Here is an 18,796-nt window from a genome sequence, read left to right on the forward strand (position 1 = left end):
GCGCTGGCTGCCCCCACGCCCCGCCCCATCCCCGGCCCCTGGAGCAGCGCGGAGGGGCCCTCTGGCCTCCAGGAGTCCGTGCTTCCTAAACCCATTGTTTGGGGCTCGCACTTTTTATGGCCCTAGAAACTGGTCCCCTACTCTAGGAAATAAGTCCAACCCCCAGTATAAGTCGCGCGCAGGGAACTTGGGAGTCAAAGAGAACCAGAGCTAGCCAAAGGGCGCCAGTGATGAGTCTGGGCCTCTAGTCTGTTTTGTCACCAACTTGCTGTTCATCTTGGGCAAAACTTGCTTCCGTGGAGCCATGGGCTCTGCATCCAGAAGGCAGGAGTCGTTTGGGAGGGGCTCGACCGTCAGCGCTGGGCTGAGTGCCAGCCAGTGTTCCTGTCACTGGACTGGAAAGGCCAACCCTGACCAGGCCAGCTGTAGCATCCCTGGCCCTTCTCAAGATGGGGGGGCCGCGGGGGAATAGGCACTGGGACTAGCGATTGGCGAGATGGGGAGAGGAGAAAGGGATGAAGCTTCTTTCCTTGAGAAGCGAAAGGCTTCGCAGTTCTTCCTGCTGCCCAGCATGGCTCATGGTGAGCCAAGACCCTGCTGGACTGGGACTTGGGTGCCCCCGCCACACAGAGGGCAGGTCCCAAGGGTGGCAGCTATTTCCGACCAGTGCCAGGCGAGATGAGGCCCACCCCCCAGTCCCAACCTCAGTCTAGCCAAGCTGAGTCATCTCTGAGTCCTGGGTGGGGGGGCAACCGGATGTGGGGAGGCAGGCGGGCCACACCCCAGCTCTCTGGGGGGGGGTCTCCTCTCTGCTCCCTCCCCCTCCTCCCTCTTGTGAGCTGGCTGGAGCAGGCCTGGTTCCCAGAGCTTTTCCATATAAGGCAAAAAAATGTTGGAAAGCAGCAGTGATTAGGGGAGGGCGGGGGCTGGGGAAAGGGGGTGGGATGGGGCGGGGCCATCCAACCAGGCATTCTCCCAGCCCAGGGCCCTTCTTCCCTCCCTCCTCAGCGAAGGGGAAGGGGATAGCAGAGGCTGGCCTAATATGGACCAGGCCGTGGGCCCAACCCTACCCACCAGGCCCGGGGCCTGGCCTGGCTTTGCGCCCTTGGTCTTCTCTGGGCCTTGCTGGGACACCCCTGGCCTGGACCACCCTCCCCACCCTACCGCCAGCCGCCTGTGGCAGTTTAAAGGCAACAGCCGGGCAGGAAAAGGATAAGCCTTCGGGCAGATTCTCTGAGCTGCCCAGCTGGTCCTCGAGGCACTGCCTGCCTGGCCCATCGATGGCCCTTCTGATGGGGCCCGCCCCCTTCTCACCTGGCCTCACTCCCCCCAGCTGACACCAGACCCATATTTTCTCTGATTATGGGCCTTCAGGCCCCAGAGAGGATTCCAATGATGAGCTCCCAGAAAGCCGGTCCAGTCACAGCCCGGCCCCGGGAGAGCTCCTCTCTGTCCCCATTGTGGGCCGCACCCCCGCAACAGACAGGAGGCTGAGACATGGGTGGGGGCGCCCGGGTGGGGCCGAGGGGTGCAGGGTGCCCGCCCAGGGCGGAGGAGGCAGCGCCCTAACCACTTCCCCTGTGGTGAGCGGGGCGGCCGCCTGTGGCCTAGCGACCCGTTAGGTGGCGAGTGGGGTGGGCAGGCGGGTGCAGCTGAGCTGGGCACTGCTGAGGCAGCGGGATGGGGGGAGCCCCACCCACGGCCTCTGCTGGCCACCCGAGCAGAGCAGAGACCCCCCCCCATCCTGGGCCTCGAGCTCACTGGGCCCTCCCTTCCTCCAGCTGGGGCAAGGGAGGCCTCCAGAATACCTCATGCCCGTCAGTCACCCCAGCAGGCCCCGACTGGGCCCCAGTGAGTCAGGCCTAGGCCGCCCACCCGCTGGTTCCTCCACTCTCAAGGCCCCTCCCCTGCCCCAGCCTGCAGCGCCTCCTGTCAGCTCAGCTCTGTGGCGGGTGGGGGGCCCCACACCCCTGCACCCAAGGGGTCCTTGCCCAACATCTCTGCTTCCCCTGCCCCGAGCCCCACCTCCCACCCCGGGGCAGCAGTGGTGTTTCCCAACCACCCGCCCAGCCTTCCCCTCCCCAGGCACGGTCCCCATCCCTCCCATCGGCATGCGGTCAGGTGCCTGGCTTCTGGGCTCTGCTCCCACCCAGTCCCACAGGCCCCTGGGGATGGGTGACGACCCTGGGTGGGCAGCTGTGTAGTGTACATCGAGTCACCCTCCGGAGCAGCTGGCCTCTCTGGACCCCGTGGAGGCCCTCCTTGGCCCTGTCTGCGGGCCTGGCCTGGCCTTCCTCTGGCCCCCACCCGCGGCCCCCTGACTGCACTGTACTGTCATCATCATGAGGGGTGTCTCCTCATTTGCCTCTTAACTCCAACCCTCCCCACCCCGCACATCCCCAGGCTCTGGGCAGACAGGGCTCAGTCCACGCACCATCACCCAGGCTGGGGGGGGGTCCTCCCTCCTCCCTCCTCCCTGTGCCCCGAGAGCCCCCTGGGCTGCCAGCCCCCGACCCACGTGCCCTGGGCTGCCATTCCTGTCCCTCACAGACAGTAAAGCCATCGTGGATGGGAACCTCAAGCTGATCCTGGGCCTCATCTGGACCCTGATCCTGCACTATTCCATCTCCATGCCCATGTGGGATGAGGAGGAAGACGAGGAGGCCAAGAAGCAGACGCCCAAGCAGAGGCTCCTGGGCTGGATCCAGAACAAGCTGCCACAGCTGCCCATCACCAACTTCAGTCGAGACTGGCAGAGCGGCCGCGCCCTGGGCGCCCTGGTTGATAGCTGTGCCCCGGGTGAGACGGGGCAGGGCCTGCTGCAGTGCCCACTCTGGGCAGGGCGGGGAGACGGCTCTGTGGGATCCTGAGGCCCTCGGGCTCACGGCTCTCCCCTCCCTGCAGGCCTGTGTCCTGACTGGGACTCCTGGGACGCCAGCAAGCCCGTGAACAATGCACGGGAGGCCATGCAGCAGGCCGACGACTGGCTGGGCATTCCTCAGGTATGTGCCAGCCTGCCGAATGTCGAGTTGCAGCAGGCACCGAGGTGCAGGGGTTTAATGGTTCTTATCTTCCACCTGTGACAGGTGATCACCCCTGAAGAGATCGTCGACCCTAATGTAGACGAGCACTCTGTTATGACCTACCTGTCCCAGTTTCCCAAGGCCAAGCTGAAGCCAGGGGCACCCCTGCGACCCAAACTGAACCCGAAGAAAGCCCGCGCCTACGGGCCAGGTAAGTGGGCTTCACCAGGGGCTTCCCTGCAGGAGAGCTTCCTCTACACCGGCGTGGCGCCTAGTCATCGAGGAGCCAGTCATGGCTGGTCACGCTAGCAAGTTCCCGAAGTCACATAGGCCCGAGGCACAATGCATTCAGGGAACCCGGTGGGTTCTATGGTCGATGCTGAGCAAGGCCCAGGCAGCAGGGATGCTGCAGGGACACTGGGAATCATGCAGGATCAGGGACCCGGGCGAAGGGTTGGGCAACCAGAGCGTCAAACCCAGGTGTTCCAGGTAATAGGCACAGGCCTGCCCCAGCAGCAAGTACGCAGCTGGGTCTCACAGCCATGCTCTGTGCACTGGGGTTTGTGCTAAACGAATCGCCCTGTTTGGAGCGTGCCTGGCTGGGAGCTGGCCGGGTGGGTACTGGGCTTGCAAAGAGGAACAGAGAAAGATGTGCTCCTGGTCCTCCATGGACGAGGGGTGCAGGGGGTGATCACCTGCACAGCTGGCCCTGTGGCTTCCTCCTTCCCCCACAGGCATTGAGCCCACAGGCAATATGGTGAAGAAGCGCGCCGAGTTCACCGTGGAGACCCGCAGTGCCGGCCAGGGTGAGGTCCTAGTGTACGTGGAGGACCCAGCCGGACACCAGGAGGAGGTAGGGGTGTGCCAGTAGGCAGGGGACGGGGCCCACTGGGCTGGGTAGCTGTTTGCAGAGGTTCATGGGCTCCCCCCACAGGCAAAGGTGACCGCCAACAATGACAAGAACCGGACCTTCTCTGTCTGGTACGTCCCCGAGGTGACAGGGACCCACAAGGTGAGCCCTCAGCCCACAGGGAGGCGGGCGGGGGAGCAGTGGCAGGGGACCCTGACCTGGCCCTCACGGCCTGCCGCTTCTGGGAACAGGTCACTGTGCTCTTTGCCGGCCAGCACATTGCTAAGAGCCCCTTCGAGGTGTATGTGGACAAGTCACAGGGTGACGCCAGCAAAGTGACCGCCCATGGTCCTGGCCTGGAGCCCAGCGGCAACATTGCCAACAAGACCACCTACTTTGAGGTCTTCACGGCAGGTGAGTAAGCTGCCGAGGGCTGGGGGAGCCGTGGTGGGCCGGGAGCAGCCTGGGGGCCCCACTGCTGAGCCGGCAACTCGCGACAGGAGCGGGCACTGGTGAGGTGGAGGTCGTCATCCAGGACCCTACTGGGCAGAAGGGCACCGTGGAGCCTCAGCTGGAGGCCCGGGGAGACAGCACGTACCGCTGCAGCTACCAGCCCACCATGGAGGGTGTCCACACGGTCTACGTCACCTTCGCTGGGGTGCCCATTCCTCGCAGCCCCTACATGGTCACGGTTGGCCAAGGTAGGCTGGCCCCAGCCTCCCCAGCTGCCACCTTGGGCGTCCTGTGGCAGGGCAAGGGCCAGGTCAGACCCGGCTTCCACTGTCTGGGCACACGCCTTCTCTTCCTCCCTGCTGGGCCCCTGTCTTCCTCCTCTCGCCCCGGTGGCGCGCTCTCTCTTTCCTCTCCATGCTTTCACCTTCGGAAGAGCTCGTTCCAGCTGTCTGGAAACCTGCTGCTCTCTGCTCTGCCTGCAGGTCAACGGTACTTGGCTCTGTCTTTCTCGGGGACGGAGGGGAGGGCTGGGCCGGGGCTGTGGGCTGGCGTGGCGCAGGGGAAGGAGGCCCGCCTGTCTGTCAGGCCAAGCACTGGGGGGTGGGGGGGGTGCTCCCATTCTGCCCCTGCCTCTGGGGGTGGGCTGGGAGGGGGTGGCTCAGCCCAGCTGCCCAGTGGCTCAGCCGGGTCCCTCTGCCGGCAGCCTGTAACCCTGGCGCCTGCCGGGCCGTCGGCCGGGGCCTGCAGCCCAAGGGCGTGCGGGTGAAGGAGACAGCTGACTTCAAGGTGCACACGAAGGGTGCTGGCAGTGGGGAGCTGAAGGTCACCGTCAAGGGCCCTAGTAAGTCGGGGCAGGCCCGGTGTGGGTGGCCACAGCCCCCTGGAGCTCGGCCTGAGTCTTCTCGTTTCCCACAGAGGGTGAGGAGCGGGTGAAGCAGAAGGACCTGGGTGACGGCACGTATGGCTTCGAGTATTACCCCATGGTCCCCGGCACGTACACAGTCACCATCACGTGGGGCGGCCAGAACATCACACGCAGGTGAGGGACTCGTGATAGGGGCAAAACAGCCTTGTCCTGTCCTGCCCAGAGCCCTCTCTAGGGTGGCCCTGGCACCTGGGCCCAGGCTGGCTGCCCTCCGGGGTGGCATGCCTAGCCGTGTGGCTCTCCTCTTCCAGCCCTTTCGAGGTGAAGGTAGGCACTGAGTGTGGCAACCAGAAGGTGCGGGCCTGGGGCCCTGGGCTGGAAGGAGGCGTCGTGGGCAAGTCGGCGGACTTCGTGGTGGAGGCCATCGGGGATGACGTGGGCACCTTGGGTGAGCTGGAGGCTGCAGTGGGCGGGCGTGGGGGGCAGCGCTTGCTCAGGGGCTGCGGGAGGTTTAAGGGCCGCCCCCCCTGCCCTGAGGCTCTGGGCCCTAACGGGGCTGGGGGCCCTCGGCAGGCTTCTCGGTGGAAGGCCCATCCCAGGCCAAGATCGAGTGTGACGACAAGGGCGATGGCTCCTGTGACGTGCGCTACTGGCCCCAGGAGGCTGGCGAGTACGCAGTGCATGTGCTGTGCAACAGCGAGGACATCCGCCTCAGCCCCTTCATGGCGGACATCCGCGAGGCACCCCCGGACTTCCACCCGGACAGGGTAAGTGTGCAGGGCTAGTCCTGCCTGCCCCCGTCCGCCAGGTCACTCTGTGCCCCTGGCCCTGGACCTGAGCTCTCGCTGGCCCCTGTTAGGTGAAGGCCCGAGGGCCTGGGCTGGAGAAGACAGGTGTGGCGGTCAACGTGCCAGCCGAGTTCACGGTGGATGCCAAGCTTGGGGGGAAGGCCCCCCTCAAGGTTCAAGTGCAGGTAAGGAGCCCTCCTGGGGGGCAGAGGGATGGGGGGCCCGGGGGGCCCCAGGCCTGGGGCACTGACAAGCAGGGCTGCTTCCCCAGGACAATGAGGGCCGCCCCGTGGAGGCAGCCGTCAAGGACAACGGCAACGGTACCTATACCTGCTCCTACGTGCCCAGGAAGCCCGTGAAGCACACGGCCGTGGTGTCCTGGGGCGGCGTCAGCATCCCCAACAGCCCCTTTCGGGTGAGCTGCCTCTCGGGGGGCCTTGAACGAGCCTTTAGCGAGTCCCCCAGGGCCCCCGGCTTTTTCTGTTTTGTTTTTAGTGGCTCCCTGAGGGATAATTTAGATGGCATGTAATTCACCCGCTTGTGCAATTCAGTGTTCTTAGCATATTTGCAAAGTTGTGTAACCATTGCCAATATTAGTTCCAGAACGTTTTCATCACCCCTAAACAGAAGCCTTGTCCCCATCAGCAGTCACTTCCCACTGCCCCTCCCCCAGCTCCTGGCAGCCCCTAATCTGCCTTCTGTCTTTGCCTTTCCCTGTTGTAGATATTTCATGCAAGTGGGGTCAGACACCATTTGTGCCTTTGTGTCTGACTTATTTCACTTGGCGTGACGTTTTCAAGGTTCATCCACGTCGTCGCGCGCATCAGAGCTCCTCTTTATAGCCGACCCGTGTTCCGTTGTATGGATAAGGCCACACTGGATTCATTGATTTATCTGTGGACGGACACGAGTTGTTTGCGCTCTTGAGCCATTATGAATAGAGCTGCTATGAACATGCTTGCACAAGTATTGGTTTGACTATCTGCTTTAAATTGTCCTGGGGACATGCCTAGGAGTGGAACTGCTGGGTCACATGCAGTTCTATGTTCAGCTTATGGAGGAACTGCCAGACTGTTTCCCACAGCAGCGGCACCATTTTCCATTGACCCCCGACAGTGCAGGCTTCCAATTTCTCCACATCCTCACCAACACTTACTGTTTGCCATTTTCTTCTAACGGAGTCCCTGGGTGGTGCGAATGGTTAACATGTTTGTCTGCTGACCAAAAGGTTGGCAGTTCAAGTCCACCCAGAAGTGCGTCGGAAGAAAGGCCTGGCATTGTATTTCTGAAAAATCAGCCATTAAAAACCCTGCGGAGTACAGGTCTACTCTGACACGCATGGCGTCACCAGGAGTCAGAGTTGACTCCACGGCAACTTGGGTTTTGGATTTTCTTCTAAGAGTTTTACAGTATTAGGGCTTAGGCTTAGGTCTCTGTTCAGTTTTGAGGAACCACCAGGCTGCCTTCCACAGCAGCTGTCCCCAGTGGAGGAGGGAGCCCCTTCTGCTCCTCCAGGCTGGTCATGTCCGTGCCCCCACGCCCTGCAGGTGAACGTGGGAGCCGGCAGCCACCCAAACAAGGTGAAGGTGTACGGACCGGGAGTGGCCAAGACAGGGCTCAAGGCGCATGAGCCCACCTACTTCACTGTGGACTGCACGGAGGCGGGCCAGGGTACAGCAGGCCGGGTAGCGGGGTGGGCAGGCGGACTGTGGGTGGGGCAGCTCGTCTGACACAGCCCCCGCCCCTTCGCCCGCCACAGGAGACGTCAGCATTGGCATCAAGTGTGCCCCCGGCGTGGTGGGCCCGGCCGAAGCTGACATTGACTTTGACATCATCCGCAACGACAACGACACCTTCACGGTCAAGTACACGCCCCGCGGGGCTGGCAGCTACACCATCATGGTCCTCTTTGCTGACCAGGTGGGTGCTGCTAGGCTCGGCCCTCCCAGCCTCCTGGGTGTCGAGGTCTGCTCCCCTCTCACCCTGCTCCCCCTCCTGCTTCTGCAGGCCACCCCCACCAGCCCCATCAGGGTCAAGGTGGAACCCTCCCATGACGCCAGCAAGGTGAAGGCAGAGGGTCCCGGCCTCAGTCGCACTGGTGAGCGTGCCCCCCCCCACCACGGGAGGTCAGGGTCCCGGGGGTACGAGCCAAGGTCACAGTCACCGTGTCTCCTCAGGTGTCGAGCTTGGCAAACCCACCCACTTCACAGTCAATGCCAAAGCCGCTGGCAAAGGCAAACTGGATGTGCAGTTCTCGGGCCCGGCCAAGGGGGATGCGGCACGGGACGCGGACATTGTCGATCACCGTGACAACACCTACACGGTCAAATACACACCTGTGCAGCAGGTAACTGTCTTGGCTTCCACTCTGCGCGCTGGGTGCCCGAGTAGTTGCTGGAGTGGGTGGGGCTGGGACCTGCCTGGCTCCCCACTCCTGAGTACTTCCCAGCTTCTCTTGTCTCCTGCTGGGGGCCAAGTCACACGACCTCTTCCTTTCTGCACCAGGGCCCAGTGGGCATCAATGTCACATATGGAGGGGATCCCATCCCCAAAAGCCCCTTCTCTGTGGGAGTGTCTCCCAGCCTGGACCTCAGCAAGATCAAGGTGTCTGGCCTGGGAGAAAGTAAGTCATCGGTGGTGGAGGCTGGGGCCCTCTGTGGACACCCCCATAGCTAAGTCTAGCCCCAGGGGTGGCCTGAACTGGGTTTCACGTTTCTCTCCCTCTTTTTGTTGCTGCAACAGAGGTGGATGTCGGCAAAGACCAGGAGTTCACGGTCAAGTCAAAGGGGGCTGGTGGCCAAGGCAAAGTAGCATCCAAGATCATGGGCCCCTCGGGCACTGTGGTGCCCTGCAAGGTGGAGCCCGGCCTAGGGGCTGACAACAGCGTGGTGCGCTTTGTGCCCCGCGAAGAGGGGTCCTATGAGGTGGAGGTGACCTACGATGGGGCGCCTGTGCCTGGCAGCCCCTTCCCACTGGAGGCTGTGTCCCCTACCAAGCCCAGCAAGGTAATCGGGCCTGGGGAGGGGAACCCTGTCATCTCTAGACCCACCCCCACCCTTTTGCCTTCCGGTTCTTCGAGCACTGGCCTGGCCTGCTTGTGCCTGCGTCAGGGCAGGGGCTGGGGTCAGGGAAGAGGGCTGGCCTCGGCTCCTGACCCTCTCTCTCCCTCCCGCCTGCCCACAGGTTAAGGCCTTCGGGCCTGGGCTACAGGGGGGCAACGCAGGCTCCCCTGCCCGCTTCACCATCGACACCAAGGGAGCAGGTACAGGCGGCCTGGGCCTGACAGTGGAGGGCCCCTGCGAGGCCCAGCTTGAGTGCCTGGACAACGGGGATGGCACGTGCTCTGTGTCCTACGTGCCCACTGAGCCTGGTGACTACAACATCAACATCCTCTTTGCTGACACTCACATCCCTGGCTCCCCATTCAAGGCCCACGTGGTGCCCTGCTTTGACGCATCCAAGGTCAAGTGCTCGGGCCCTGGGCTGGAGCGGGCCACAGCTGGCGAAGTGGGCCAATTCCACGTGGACTGCTCAAGTGCAGGCAGTGCGGAGCTGACCATTGAGATCTGCTCCGAGGCGGGGCTGCCAGCCGAGGTGTATATCCAGGACCACGGCGATGGCACACACACCATCACCTACATCCCACTCTGCCCTGGGGCCTACACTGTCACCATCAAGTATGGCGGCCAGCCAGTGCCCAACTTTCCTAGCAAGCTGCAGGTGGAGCCCGCCGTGGACACCTCTGGCGTGCAGTGTTACGGTCCTGGCGTCGAGGGCCAAGGTGAGGGGTCTTCTGGGGGACGGTGGGGAGGGGCACTGTCCATGGTCCTGGGACCCCATCCCTCCCTCCGCATGGCTCCTGCAGGTGTCTTCCGTGAGGCCACCACTGAGTTCAGCGTGGACGCCCGGGCCCTGACCCAGACCGGAGGGCCACACGTCAAGGCCCGCGTCGCCAACCCCTCAGGGAACCTCACAGAGACTTACGTTCAGGACTGTGGTGACGGCACGTACAAAGTGGAGTACACGCCTTACGAGGAGGGTGAGTGCCACGCTCCCGGGGGCCGCCGGTGGGCAGGTGAGCGGGTGTCCCGGCACCTCCTGACCGGTGGCCCGCCTGCAGGCCTGCACTCCGTGGACGTGACCTACGACGGCAGCCCTGTGCCCAGCAGCCCCTTCCAGGTGCCCGTGACTGAGGGCTGTGACCCATCCCGAGTGCGGGTCCACGGGCCAGGCATCCAGAGTGGCACCACCAATAAGCCCAACAAGTTCACCGTGGAGACCAGGTGAGGGCGCGGGGCCAGCCTGGGCAGGGGGGCGGGCGGCCTCGGGACCTCCAGGGAGTGACTGTGTGTGTTTGGACCCAGGGGAGCGGGCACAGGGGGCCTGGGCCTGGCCGTCGAGGGCCCCTCTGAGGCCAAGATGTCCTGTATGGACAACAAGGATGGCAGCTGTTCAGTCGAGTACGTCCCCTATGAGGCCGGCACTTACAGCCTCAACGTCACCTATGGTGGCCACCAAGTGCCAGGTGAGGGGCGGGGCCGCCGGGCCAGGCTGGGTCCCCCTCATCAGCCCCACTTCATCTCACATCGCCGCTGCCCCTCTGTCTCACAGGCAGTCCCTTCAAGGTCCCTGTGCATGATGTGACGGATGCGTCCAAGGTGAAGTGCTCGGGGCCGGGTCTGAGCCCAGGCGTGGTCCGTGCCAACCTCCCTCAGTCCTTCCAGGTGGACACCAGCAAGGCGGGCGTGGCCCCACTCCAGGTCAAAGTGCAAGGGCCCAAAGGTGAGGGCTCACCTGAGAGGAATGGGTTCTCACCGAGGAAGCCACGTGGAGGCCTGTCCCCCGGGAGGCGGGGCTGTGGGAGGGGGGATTTGAGGTGTGTGAAGGTGGGGGAGGGACAGGATTTAGCTATTAGCCGACCCGGCAGGCTAGAGGCAGGGAGAGCGTCCAAGATGTCACCTAGACTGGACACCAGGGGCTCAGGGCCATTCCTAGGGTAAAGGACCAGGTAAAGAACGAGGCAGGTTAAGGGCTGCGGGGTGCTGGGTGCTTGACTAAGCCCTGTGGGCTAGGGTGGGGGTGGAGGGCCCAATGGGGGCCCGGCTGAGGCCCTGTGCTCTGGGACTGGGGCCAGGCCTGGTGGAGCCAGTGGACGTGGTGGACAACGCTGATGGTACCCAGACTGTCAACTACGTGCCAAGCCGTGAGGGGCCCTACAGCATCTCTGTGCTCTATGGGGACGAAGAAGTGCCTCGGAGGTAGGAGGCCAGGCCCTCTGCCTGCGGGGAGGGTCCTGGCTGGGTGTCAGGAGCCCCCTCTGACTGCTCCCAACACCCTGGCCCGACAGCCCCTTTAAGGTCAAAGTGCTGCCTACACATGACGCCAGCAAGGTGAAGGCCAGTGGTCCCGGGCTCAACACCACTGGCGTGCCGGCCAGCCTGCCTGTGGAGTTTACCATCGACGCCAAGGATGCCGGGGAGGGGTTGCTGGCCGTGCAGATCACGGTGAGCCAGCCGCCGCGCCCCCCATCCGGGCTGCAGCCTGGCCCCCTGCGGGGTCACACAGCCAGGCAGTGTGGGGTGGCCCAGGCTGTGTTGAGTGGGGGTGGGCAGGTGGGTAAGTCCTGCTTGGTAAGCCTGGGGCAGGACGGTTCTGGCCCACTCGGGGCTGGTATCTCCAGGTAGGAGCTACTCCTGTTCTCTGAGGCTGTGACTCTCCTGAGAAGTTCTCTCGGGGGGCAGGCATGAAGACCGAGCCCCCAGAGCCTGCAGGCAGCTCCTCCTGGGGCCTGAGGTGGGGCTGGAGTGGGCTGGAATTGGGCCACAGCCCCCAGCGCTTGGGCCAACCACCGCCGCCCCCCCGCCGTGCCATGGCAGGACCCTGAGGGCAAGGCCAAGAAGACGCACATCCAAGACAACCAGGACGGCACGTACACGGTAGCCTATGTGCCTGACGTGACTGGTCGCTACACCATCCTCATCAAGTACGGTGGGGACGAGATTCCCTTCTCCCCATACCGCGTCCGGGCCGTGCCCACGGGCGATGCCAGCAAGTGCACGGTCACAGGTGAGCAAGGCCCCCGCGGGCCGCCGCGACGCTCGGCACGGGGCTTGGGTGTGCCTGTGTGCAAGGGCTCGCTGCTTGGGGCGGCGTGTGGGAGTGGGGGCTGCCCCCTTGAGTGACTCACTTGACCTTTCTCCTTGCTCTCTGCCCTCTCACCTCAGTGTCAATCGGAGGTCACGGGCTAGGTAAGCTGCTTGCTGGGGCCACTCCTCACGCCCCTCCTGCCCAGAGGGGCGGCTTTCTTTCCTATTCTGTGCTGTTCCCAGACAGTTCCAGCTGCAGCTCTTGGTAGGGACGTGGGAGGGGGGGTGCAAAGGCGGCGCCCTGGGCCGCCGGGCTAGGGCCCAGGGAGGCTTCTGGAGCTGAGCATGAGCTGCTCGGGCCCTGCCCCTCTCTGGGCCTCCGTGTCCCCGTCTGAGGACTCGGGTTGCAGCCGGGAGCTTTTGGGGTGAGGTGCATTGTGAGGGCACCCCCCTCCCAGGAGCTTTGGGGTCTGGGGATCTTGGCACCCCAGGGAAGCACCTGGGGGTGGGCAGCAAGCCCTTCCTCCTCCCTTCCTACCTGGCCTCCAGGGCTCCTGTGTGGGCTGAGGGAGCCTTGGCTGGATCCGCAGACCTCCCCCGGCTCCGCAGCCGTGCATGAACAGGGGGCGGGGGCTGTAGTGCCATAGAACTGCCCTCAGTGCTTGAGCGGGCAGCATGGCGGGGGCCAGCCCAGCCTCGGAGCCCCAAAGTGCACCCGTTGGCCCTCCTGCCACCTGCCCTTCCTCCCTTTGCACTCCCAGCAGTGACGTTATTCAGACAGTTCCCAGCTAGGCAGGGAGGTTTGCTGGCCAGGGCCACGCCAGAGTCACTGATAGAGCTGGGGCAGGGTCTCCGAAGGCCGCAGGCTGGAGAGGACATGAGAGAGCTGGGTTTCTAGAGCAGCCCTTGAGGTCTGGGGATGACAGGTGTGTGTGTGGGGCGGCGGGGGGCTAGGGCCAGACTCAACAGCTGTGAAGCCCAGGAGCAGGATCAAGGCTCCACCCGAAGGAGTGACCTCAATTTACCCAGCTGCTGTCTGAAGGATGGGGGGGGAGGGAGGCTGGCAGGGCTAATGTAGCATTCAGGTAGATGGACTAGGCCAGCGGCCATGGGCTTGAACTTGGAGGACAAAGTGGCCGAGGCTGGCTGGGGCTGGGGCTAGGGCAACCATGAGGTCAGGGCTAGAGCCATTAGGTAGATGGAGACTGGGCTAGGGGAGAACAGGTGTAGGGTGAGGCCTCCCTGGGGTGGGCCCAGCACAGGGTGGGCAGCTGGTGACCGGGTCAGAGTCAGGAGAGTGGCCTGGGAAGTGGAAGTGAGTGGCCGGCATGACGTCCAGCGCAGTGGGAGCCCTCAGCCGATGGCGAGGAGGGCAGATGCCTTTCCCCGCTACAGGGAGGCCCCCCGGAGCCTCCACAGCCAGCCCCAGTTCATAACGTCACTGTCCGTCCCGTCCTCGGCTGCTCGGCCCTGGCTGCGGCTTGGGCCTCCTGTCCCTGGATGCCACCGCTGCTCTGCCAAGCCTGGTGCTAACCCCACTGCTTCCGTGCTACCCCCGCTCCTTGTCTTGGCTGGCTGCTGCGCTGGGCTGCCTCTCCCGCTGTGACCCTTTCTGGTTGAGCAAGCGTTCTCAGTCGTCAGGAAACTCCAGTTTCACCTTCAGGCCTGGGGGGGAGTGTCACACCCCCACGCTGCGGCAGTGCTCACTCCGTCTGCACACGGGGCTGGGGCCAGGGCGCGGGGCTGAGGCGCTCGGCAGCTGCTCCACCACGCTGTCTGGGCCAAGGTGGCAGGAGGGGCAGTTTGCCCGTGACAGCAGCAGCGGCGGTGTGGGCCTCCATGCCCTTCTTCCTTCCTCCCTGGCACCTGGGTGCCACCTCTCAGGCCTCTCCCCTCAGGGACAATGCGCACCTCAAGAGAGGCTTCTTGGCCAGAGGTGGCTCAGGAGAACGTTTCCTGCCTTCTGAGAAGCCACTCACTGTCCCCAGCTTGGAGGGCTGAGGGTGGGGGGCCTGGCCGTGCTTGGGTGGCATGGGGAGCAGCTGGGGCACCCAGCTCACTGCTGGCCTCCCCTTGGGGACATACCCTGCCCCACCAGGTGCTGGCATTGGCCCCACTATCCAGATCGGGGAGGAGACAGTGATCACGGTAGACACCAAGGCGGCGGGCAAAGGCAAGGTGACCTGCACGGTGTGCACGCCAGACGGCTCGGAGGTGGACGTGGATGTGGTAGAGAATGAGGATGGCACCTTCGACATCTTCTACACGGCCCCACAGCCCGGCAAATACGTCATCTGCGTGCGCTTTGGCGGCGAGCACGTCCCCAACAGCCCCTTCCAAGTGACGGTGAGGAGCAGGCTGGGCAGCGGGCAGTGGGGTTCTGGGCAGGGCTTGGCCTGCTCCCTGATGCCCCTCGTGACGGCAAGTCTCCAGCTCTCCTGCTTTCCCCCACAGGCTCTGGCTGGTGACCAGCCCACGGCACAGCCAGCATTGCGTCCACAGCAGCTGGCCCCGCCGTACACCTATGCCCAGGGCGGCCAGCAGCCTTGGGTACGCACTGCATCCTCCCAGCATGCCCAAGCCAGCCCAGGGGACACACAGGGGCTGGCCAGTAGGGTGTTCTGGGGGATCTCCAGACCCTCCCACAGCCCCTCACCTGGCCTCTGTCTCCACTGCAGGCCCCAGAGAGGCCGCTGGTGGGAGTGAACGGGCTGGATGTGACCAGCCTGCGGCCCTTCGACCTCGTCATCCCCTTCACCATCAAGAAGGGTGAGATTACCGGTGAGTGGGGCGAGGAAAGAGCAGGGCAGGCACTGGGGCGAGGGCGTGCCCCAGCAGGCTGCCCTGACCCCAGCCCCGCCGCCTCCCGCAGGGGAGGTACGGATGCCCTCGGGCAAGGTCGCGCAGCCCGCCATCACAGACAACAAGGACGGCACTGTGACCGTGCGCTATGCCCCCAGTGAGGCCGGCCTGCACGAGATGGATATCCGCTACGACAACATGCATATCCCAGGTGGGTCTGCCTGCCACCCCACCTCAGAGCACACCACGCAGGGCCACGGGGGTGGGAGGAGCCAGGGGCCCTCCTGCCATCCCACCTCACATCGCACCACGCAGGGGCACAGGGGTGGGAGCAGCCAGGGGCAGGGGACCGGAGACCCACACGCCCCTCTCCCTGTCTCTAGGAAGCCCCCTGCAGTTCTACGTGGATTACGTCAACTGTGGCCACGTCACCGCCTATGGTCCTGGCCTCACCCACGGTGTGGTCAACAAGCCTGCCACCTTCACTGTCAACACCAAGGACGCAGGCGAGGGTGAGCAGCAGCCCTAGTCTTGACCGGTGTGTGAGCCCCTTACCCACCATCTCTGGTGCCCAAGATGGCCTCGGCTGGCCGAGGGCTGGACCCAGGAGACATATGCCCTAAATGGAGGCCTTGCCTGAATGGAGACAAACCCTCAGTAGAGGTCCTCCCTAAACGGAGACCTCCCTAAATGGAGCTGCACCCTGGCCTCTGCCTGGTGGTCAGGCCCCTCACTCGACCTCTCTGCAGGAGGCCTGTCCCTGGCCATTGAGGGCCCGTCCAAAGCTGAGATCAGCTGCACCGACAATCAGGATGGCACGTGCAGCGTCTCCTACCTGCCTGTGCTGCCTGGTGACTACAGCATCCTGGTCAAGTACAACGAGCAGCACGTCCCGGGCAGCCCCTTCACTGCCAGGGTCACAGGTGGGTGGCGCCAGGGAGAGCCGCAAGGGAAGGGGGCAGGCACGGGCCTCCTCTGTGGTTGGACTTGCAGTGACACCCGCCTGCCCCTGCCCAGGTGACGACTCGATGCGCATGTCCCACCTGAAGGTGGGCTCTGCCGCTGACATCCCCATCAACATCTCGGAGACAGACCTCAGCCTGCTGACAGCCACCGTGGTCCCACCTTCGGGCCGGGAGGAGCCCTGTCTCCTCAAGCGGCTGCGCAATGGCCACGTGGGTAAGGAGAGTGCTGGCCCTCCCCCCACCCCCCACAGCTGAGGGCCGGGGACTTCCTGTACAAGGAGGGAGGCTGACAGGCCTCTCCTTTCCCGGCTGTGCCCAGGGATCTCATTCGTGCCCAAGGAGACCGGCGAGCACATGGTGCACGTGAAGAAGAACGGGCAGCACGTGGCCAGCAGCCCCATCCCGGTGGTGATCAGCCAGTCGGAGATCGGAGACGCCAGCCGCGTGCGGGTCTCAGGCCAGGGCCTGCACGAGGGCCACACCTTCGAGCCTGCGGAGTTTATCATCGACACACGGGATGCAGGTAGGCAGCGGCAGTGGCCTGCCAGCTGGGCGGGGCAGAGCACTGTGGTCGGCCCCTGGCTCAGGGCTGTCCCTCCCGTAGGCTATGGGGGTCTCAGCCTATCCATCGAGGGCCCCAGCAAAGTAGACATCAATACCGAGGACCTGGAGGATGGCACGTGCAGGGTCACCTACTGCCCCACGGAACCTGGCAACTACATCATCAACATCAAGTTCGCCGACCAGCACGTACCTGGTGAGTGCGGCACGGGCGCGCCCTCCTTGCCCCCAGAGCCACCGCAGGCCTGTAACCTGTACCGTCTTCCTACAGGTAGCCCCTTCTCTGTGAAGGTGACAGGCGAGGGACGTGTAAAAGAGAGCATCACTCGGAGGCGACGGGCCCCTTCGGTGGCCAACGTTGGCAGCCACTGTGACCTCAGCCTGAAGATCCCTGGTAGGGGCCTCCGGGGCTGAGGGTGGTCCCGGGCTGAGGGAGCTTCTGGGCAAGGCCTGAGGACTCTTGGGCATTAGGCCCAGGTGGTGCCAAGCACAGAGGGGCAGAGCCCCAGCCACCCCCTCACCAGCGCCCCCTCCCCCACAGAAATTAGCATACAGGACATGACGGCCCAGGTGACCAGCCCGTCGGGCAAGAGCCACGAGGCTGAGATCGTGGAAGGGGAGAACCACACCTACTGCATCCGTTTTGTGCCTGCCGAGATGGGCACCCACACGGTCAGCGTCAAGTACAAGGGCCAGCACGTGCCCGGAAGCCCTTTCCAGTTCACCGTGGGGCCCCTAGGGGAAGGGGGTGCCCATAAGGTCCGTGCCGGGGGCCCTGGCCTAGAGAGGGCCGAAGCCGGCGTGCCAGGTAGGCTGCTGGGTCCCCTGGGCAGGCAGGCCTTGGGCGGGTGTGGAGGGAGGAACAAGGGCCGAGGCTAGGAGCAGGCCTCCTGAGCACATGTGGCCTCCTGCAGCTGAGTTCAGCATCTGGACCAGGGAAGCTGGGGCCGGGGGCCTGGCCATCGCTGTGGAAGGCCCCAGCAAGGCCGAGATCTCCTTCGAGGACCGCAAGGACGGCTCCTGTGGCGTGGCCTATGTAGTCCAGGAGCCAGGTACTGGAGGGACTGAGGAGGTTGGGCCTCGGCATGGGTGCTGGTGGGCCCGCTCTCCACCCGAGCTGCCAGCTCTGCCCAGGCTGTTGCTGGGAGGCAGAGCCTGAGCGCTGCAGACATGGGGCCTCCCAGCCCAGCCTCCTGCTCTCTCTCTCCCCAGGTGACTACGAGGTTTCAGTCAAGTTCAATGAGGAGCACATCCCCGACAGCCCCTTTGTGGTGCCCGTGGCCTCTCCGTCTGGTGACGCCCGCCGCCTCACTGTTTCTAGTCTTCAGGTGAGGCACTGAGAGAAACCGCCCGCGCTGGGGCCCCTGCCGCCTGGCGAGGCCTGGCCCGGCCAGACCAGAGGTGCTGCTGCGCACGGCTGGCCCGCGGCCCCGGCTCAGGTGCCCCGCGCAGCCTCTGCTCTGGCCGGGTTCAGCCCACGCTTGGGGGCGGCAGGACCCGCCCCTGCCTACCGCATGGGGTTTTTCTCGTGCCTCAGGTCTAAAGGCTTTGAACAGAAGCCCGTGCCCTTTGAGCACCAGGGCTGAGGTCTAAAGAGGGAGAGCCTGTCAGGGTGGGTGCTGCCGCAGGCAGGGCCACCCTTCCTTTCTGGCAGCCTCGGGTGTGTGACTGCAGTGTGCGCCTGGTGCGGCGGGTGGGGGGCCTGGGCGGGCAGCGGGGCGTGTGACTGTGGCTTCCTGCCCCTCTCGACTCAACGGCTCTCCCTCTTTAAACCAAGTTGGACGCCAGATGGGTAAGTGTGGCCCGTGGGCCTCCCGCATTCTGGGGCTTTCTTCCCTCACCCCGCCCCCACGTCTAACCACATCTGCTGTGCTTCCAGGAGTCAGGGCTAAAGGTCAACCAGCCAGCCTCTTTTGCAGTCAGCCTGAATGGGGCTAAGGGGGCAATCGATGCCAAGGTGCACAGCCCCTCAGGAGCCCTGGAGGAGTGCTATGTCACCGAGATCGACCAAGGTGAGGCTCTGTCCCTGCCCAGCCACCCAGCCATCTGCCCTGGCCCCACCGGGGCCAGCGGGCCTCCCCTCAGAGTGCGAAAGGAGGCTCCGAGTCTGTAAGCAGCCAACCCCACGCCTCAGCCCTTCCACCAGCAGCCCTCTCCGTCAGCAGCCGAGCCCTGGTGTGCTGGCTTTCTAGCCACAGCCCTGGAAGGAGAAGTCTAGGCACGGGGCTGCTGCGCCCTGTAAGCAGGGGCTGGCAGACAGGCCCAGGGCAACCCAGGGGGGTGGGAGGAGCTGGCTGGCGAGCCCTGCCCCTCCCTAGCCTGCCGGGCATGGAGCAAGTTCGCACATGTCTGTCTCTGAACCCCAGTAAACGTGCAAAGGAGTGTGGCGCTCATGGTAACCTT

General features: G+C 64.4%; 1 protein-coding gene across 2 annotated transcripts in view; it reads left to right on the plus strand.

The window, feature by feature from the left end:
• FLNA (filamin A) overlaps positions 1 to 18,796 on the plus strand; it is a 21,255-nt gene that overhangs the window by 743 nt on the left and 1,716 nt on the right. Inside the window, exons 2-43 of one of the 2 annotated variants that reach the window (XM_004390582.2) lie at positions 2,551 to 2,799; positions 2,905 to 3,002; positions 3,087 to 3,234; positions 3,758 to 3,876; positions 3,958 to 4,035; positions 4,125 to 4,287; positions 4,374 to 4,574; positions 5,030 to 5,167; positions 5,242 to 5,365; positions 5,503 to 5,639; positions 5,765 to 5,958; positions 6,051 to 6,164; positions 6,251 to 6,394; positions 7,527 to 7,650; positions 7,739 to 7,899; positions 7,987 to 8,077; positions 8,157 to 8,326; positions 8,485 to 8,602; positions 8,722 to 8,984; positions 9,163 to 9,760; positions 9,845 to 10,018; positions 10,100 to 10,262; positions 10,344 to 10,504; positions 10,591 to 10,761; positions 11,114 to 11,237; positions 11,327 to 11,483; positions 11,856 to 12,045; positions 12,204 to 12,227; positions 14,164 to 14,411; positions 14,520 to 14,615; positions 14,744 to 14,846; positions 14,938 to 15,078; positions 15,251 to 15,379; positions 15,617 to 15,790; positions 15,885 to 16,046; positions 16,152 to 16,355; positions 16,437 to 16,589; positions 16,665 to 16,787; positions 16,935 to 17,201; positions 17,308 to 17,445; positions 17,606 to 17,721; positions 18,273 to 18,405. In XM_004390582.2, coding sequence (XP_004390639.1) covers positions 2,551 to 2,799; positions 2,905 to 3,002; positions 3,087 to 3,234; positions 3,758 to 3,876; positions 3,958 to 4,035; positions 4,125 to 4,287; positions 4,374 to 4,574; positions 5,030 to 5,167; positions 5,242 to 5,365; positions 5,503 to 5,639; positions 5,765 to 5,958; positions 6,051 to 6,164; positions 6,251 to 6,394; positions 7,527 to 7,650; positions 7,739 to 7,899; positions 7,987 to 8,077; positions 8,157 to 8,326; positions 8,485 to 8,602; positions 8,722 to 8,984; positions 9,163 to 9,760; positions 9,845 to 10,018; positions 10,100 to 10,262; positions 10,344 to 10,504; positions 10,591 to 10,761; positions 11,114 to 11,237; positions 11,327 to 11,483; positions 11,856 to 12,045; positions 12,204 to 12,227; positions 14,164 to 14,411; positions 14,520 to 14,615; positions 14,744 to 14,846; positions 14,938 to 15,078; positions 15,251 to 15,379; positions 15,617 to 15,790; positions 15,885 to 16,046; positions 16,152 to 16,355; positions 16,437 to 16,589; positions 16,665 to 16,787; positions 16,935 to 17,201; positions 17,308 to 17,445; positions 17,606 to 17,721; positions 18,273 to 18,405 — 6,783 coding nt within the window. The remainder of the gene's footprint in view (positions 1 to 2,550; positions 2,800 to 2,904; positions 3,003 to 3,086; positions 3,235 to 3,757; positions 3,877 to 3,957; positions 4,036 to 4,124; positions 4,288 to 4,373; positions 4,575 to 5,029; positions 5,168 to 5,241; positions 5,366 to 5,502; positions 5,640 to 5,764; positions 5,959 to 6,050; positions 6,165 to 6,250; positions 6,395 to 7,526; positions 7,651 to 7,738; positions 7,900 to 7,986; positions 8,078 to 8,156; positions 8,327 to 8,484; positions 8,603 to 8,721; positions 8,985 to 9,162; positions 9,761 to 9,844; positions 10,019 to 10,099; positions 10,263 to 10,343; positions 10,505 to 10,590; positions 10,762 to 11,113; positions 11,238 to 11,326; positions 11,484 to 11,855; positions 12,046 to 12,203; positions 12,228 to 14,163; positions 14,412 to 14,519; positions 14,616 to 14,743; positions 14,847 to 14,937; positions 15,079 to 15,250; positions 15,380 to 15,616; positions 15,791 to 15,884; positions 16,047 to 16,151; positions 16,356 to 16,436; positions 16,590 to 16,664; positions 16,788 to 16,934; positions 17,202 to 17,307; positions 17,446 to 17,605; positions 17,722 to 18,272; positions 18,406 to 18,796) is intronic. The other variant, XM_004390583.2, reaches the window with a different exon arrangement.

This window comes from Trichechus manatus, unplaced genomic scaffold (assembly GCF_000243295.1).
Source record: "Trichechus manatus latirostris isolate Lorelei unplaced genomic scaffold, TriManLat1.0 scaffold00309, whole genome shotgun sequence".
Classification (NCBI taxonomy): domain Eukaryota; kingdom Metazoa; phylum Chordata; class Mammalia; order Sirenia; family Trichechidae; genus Trichechus; species Trichechus manatus.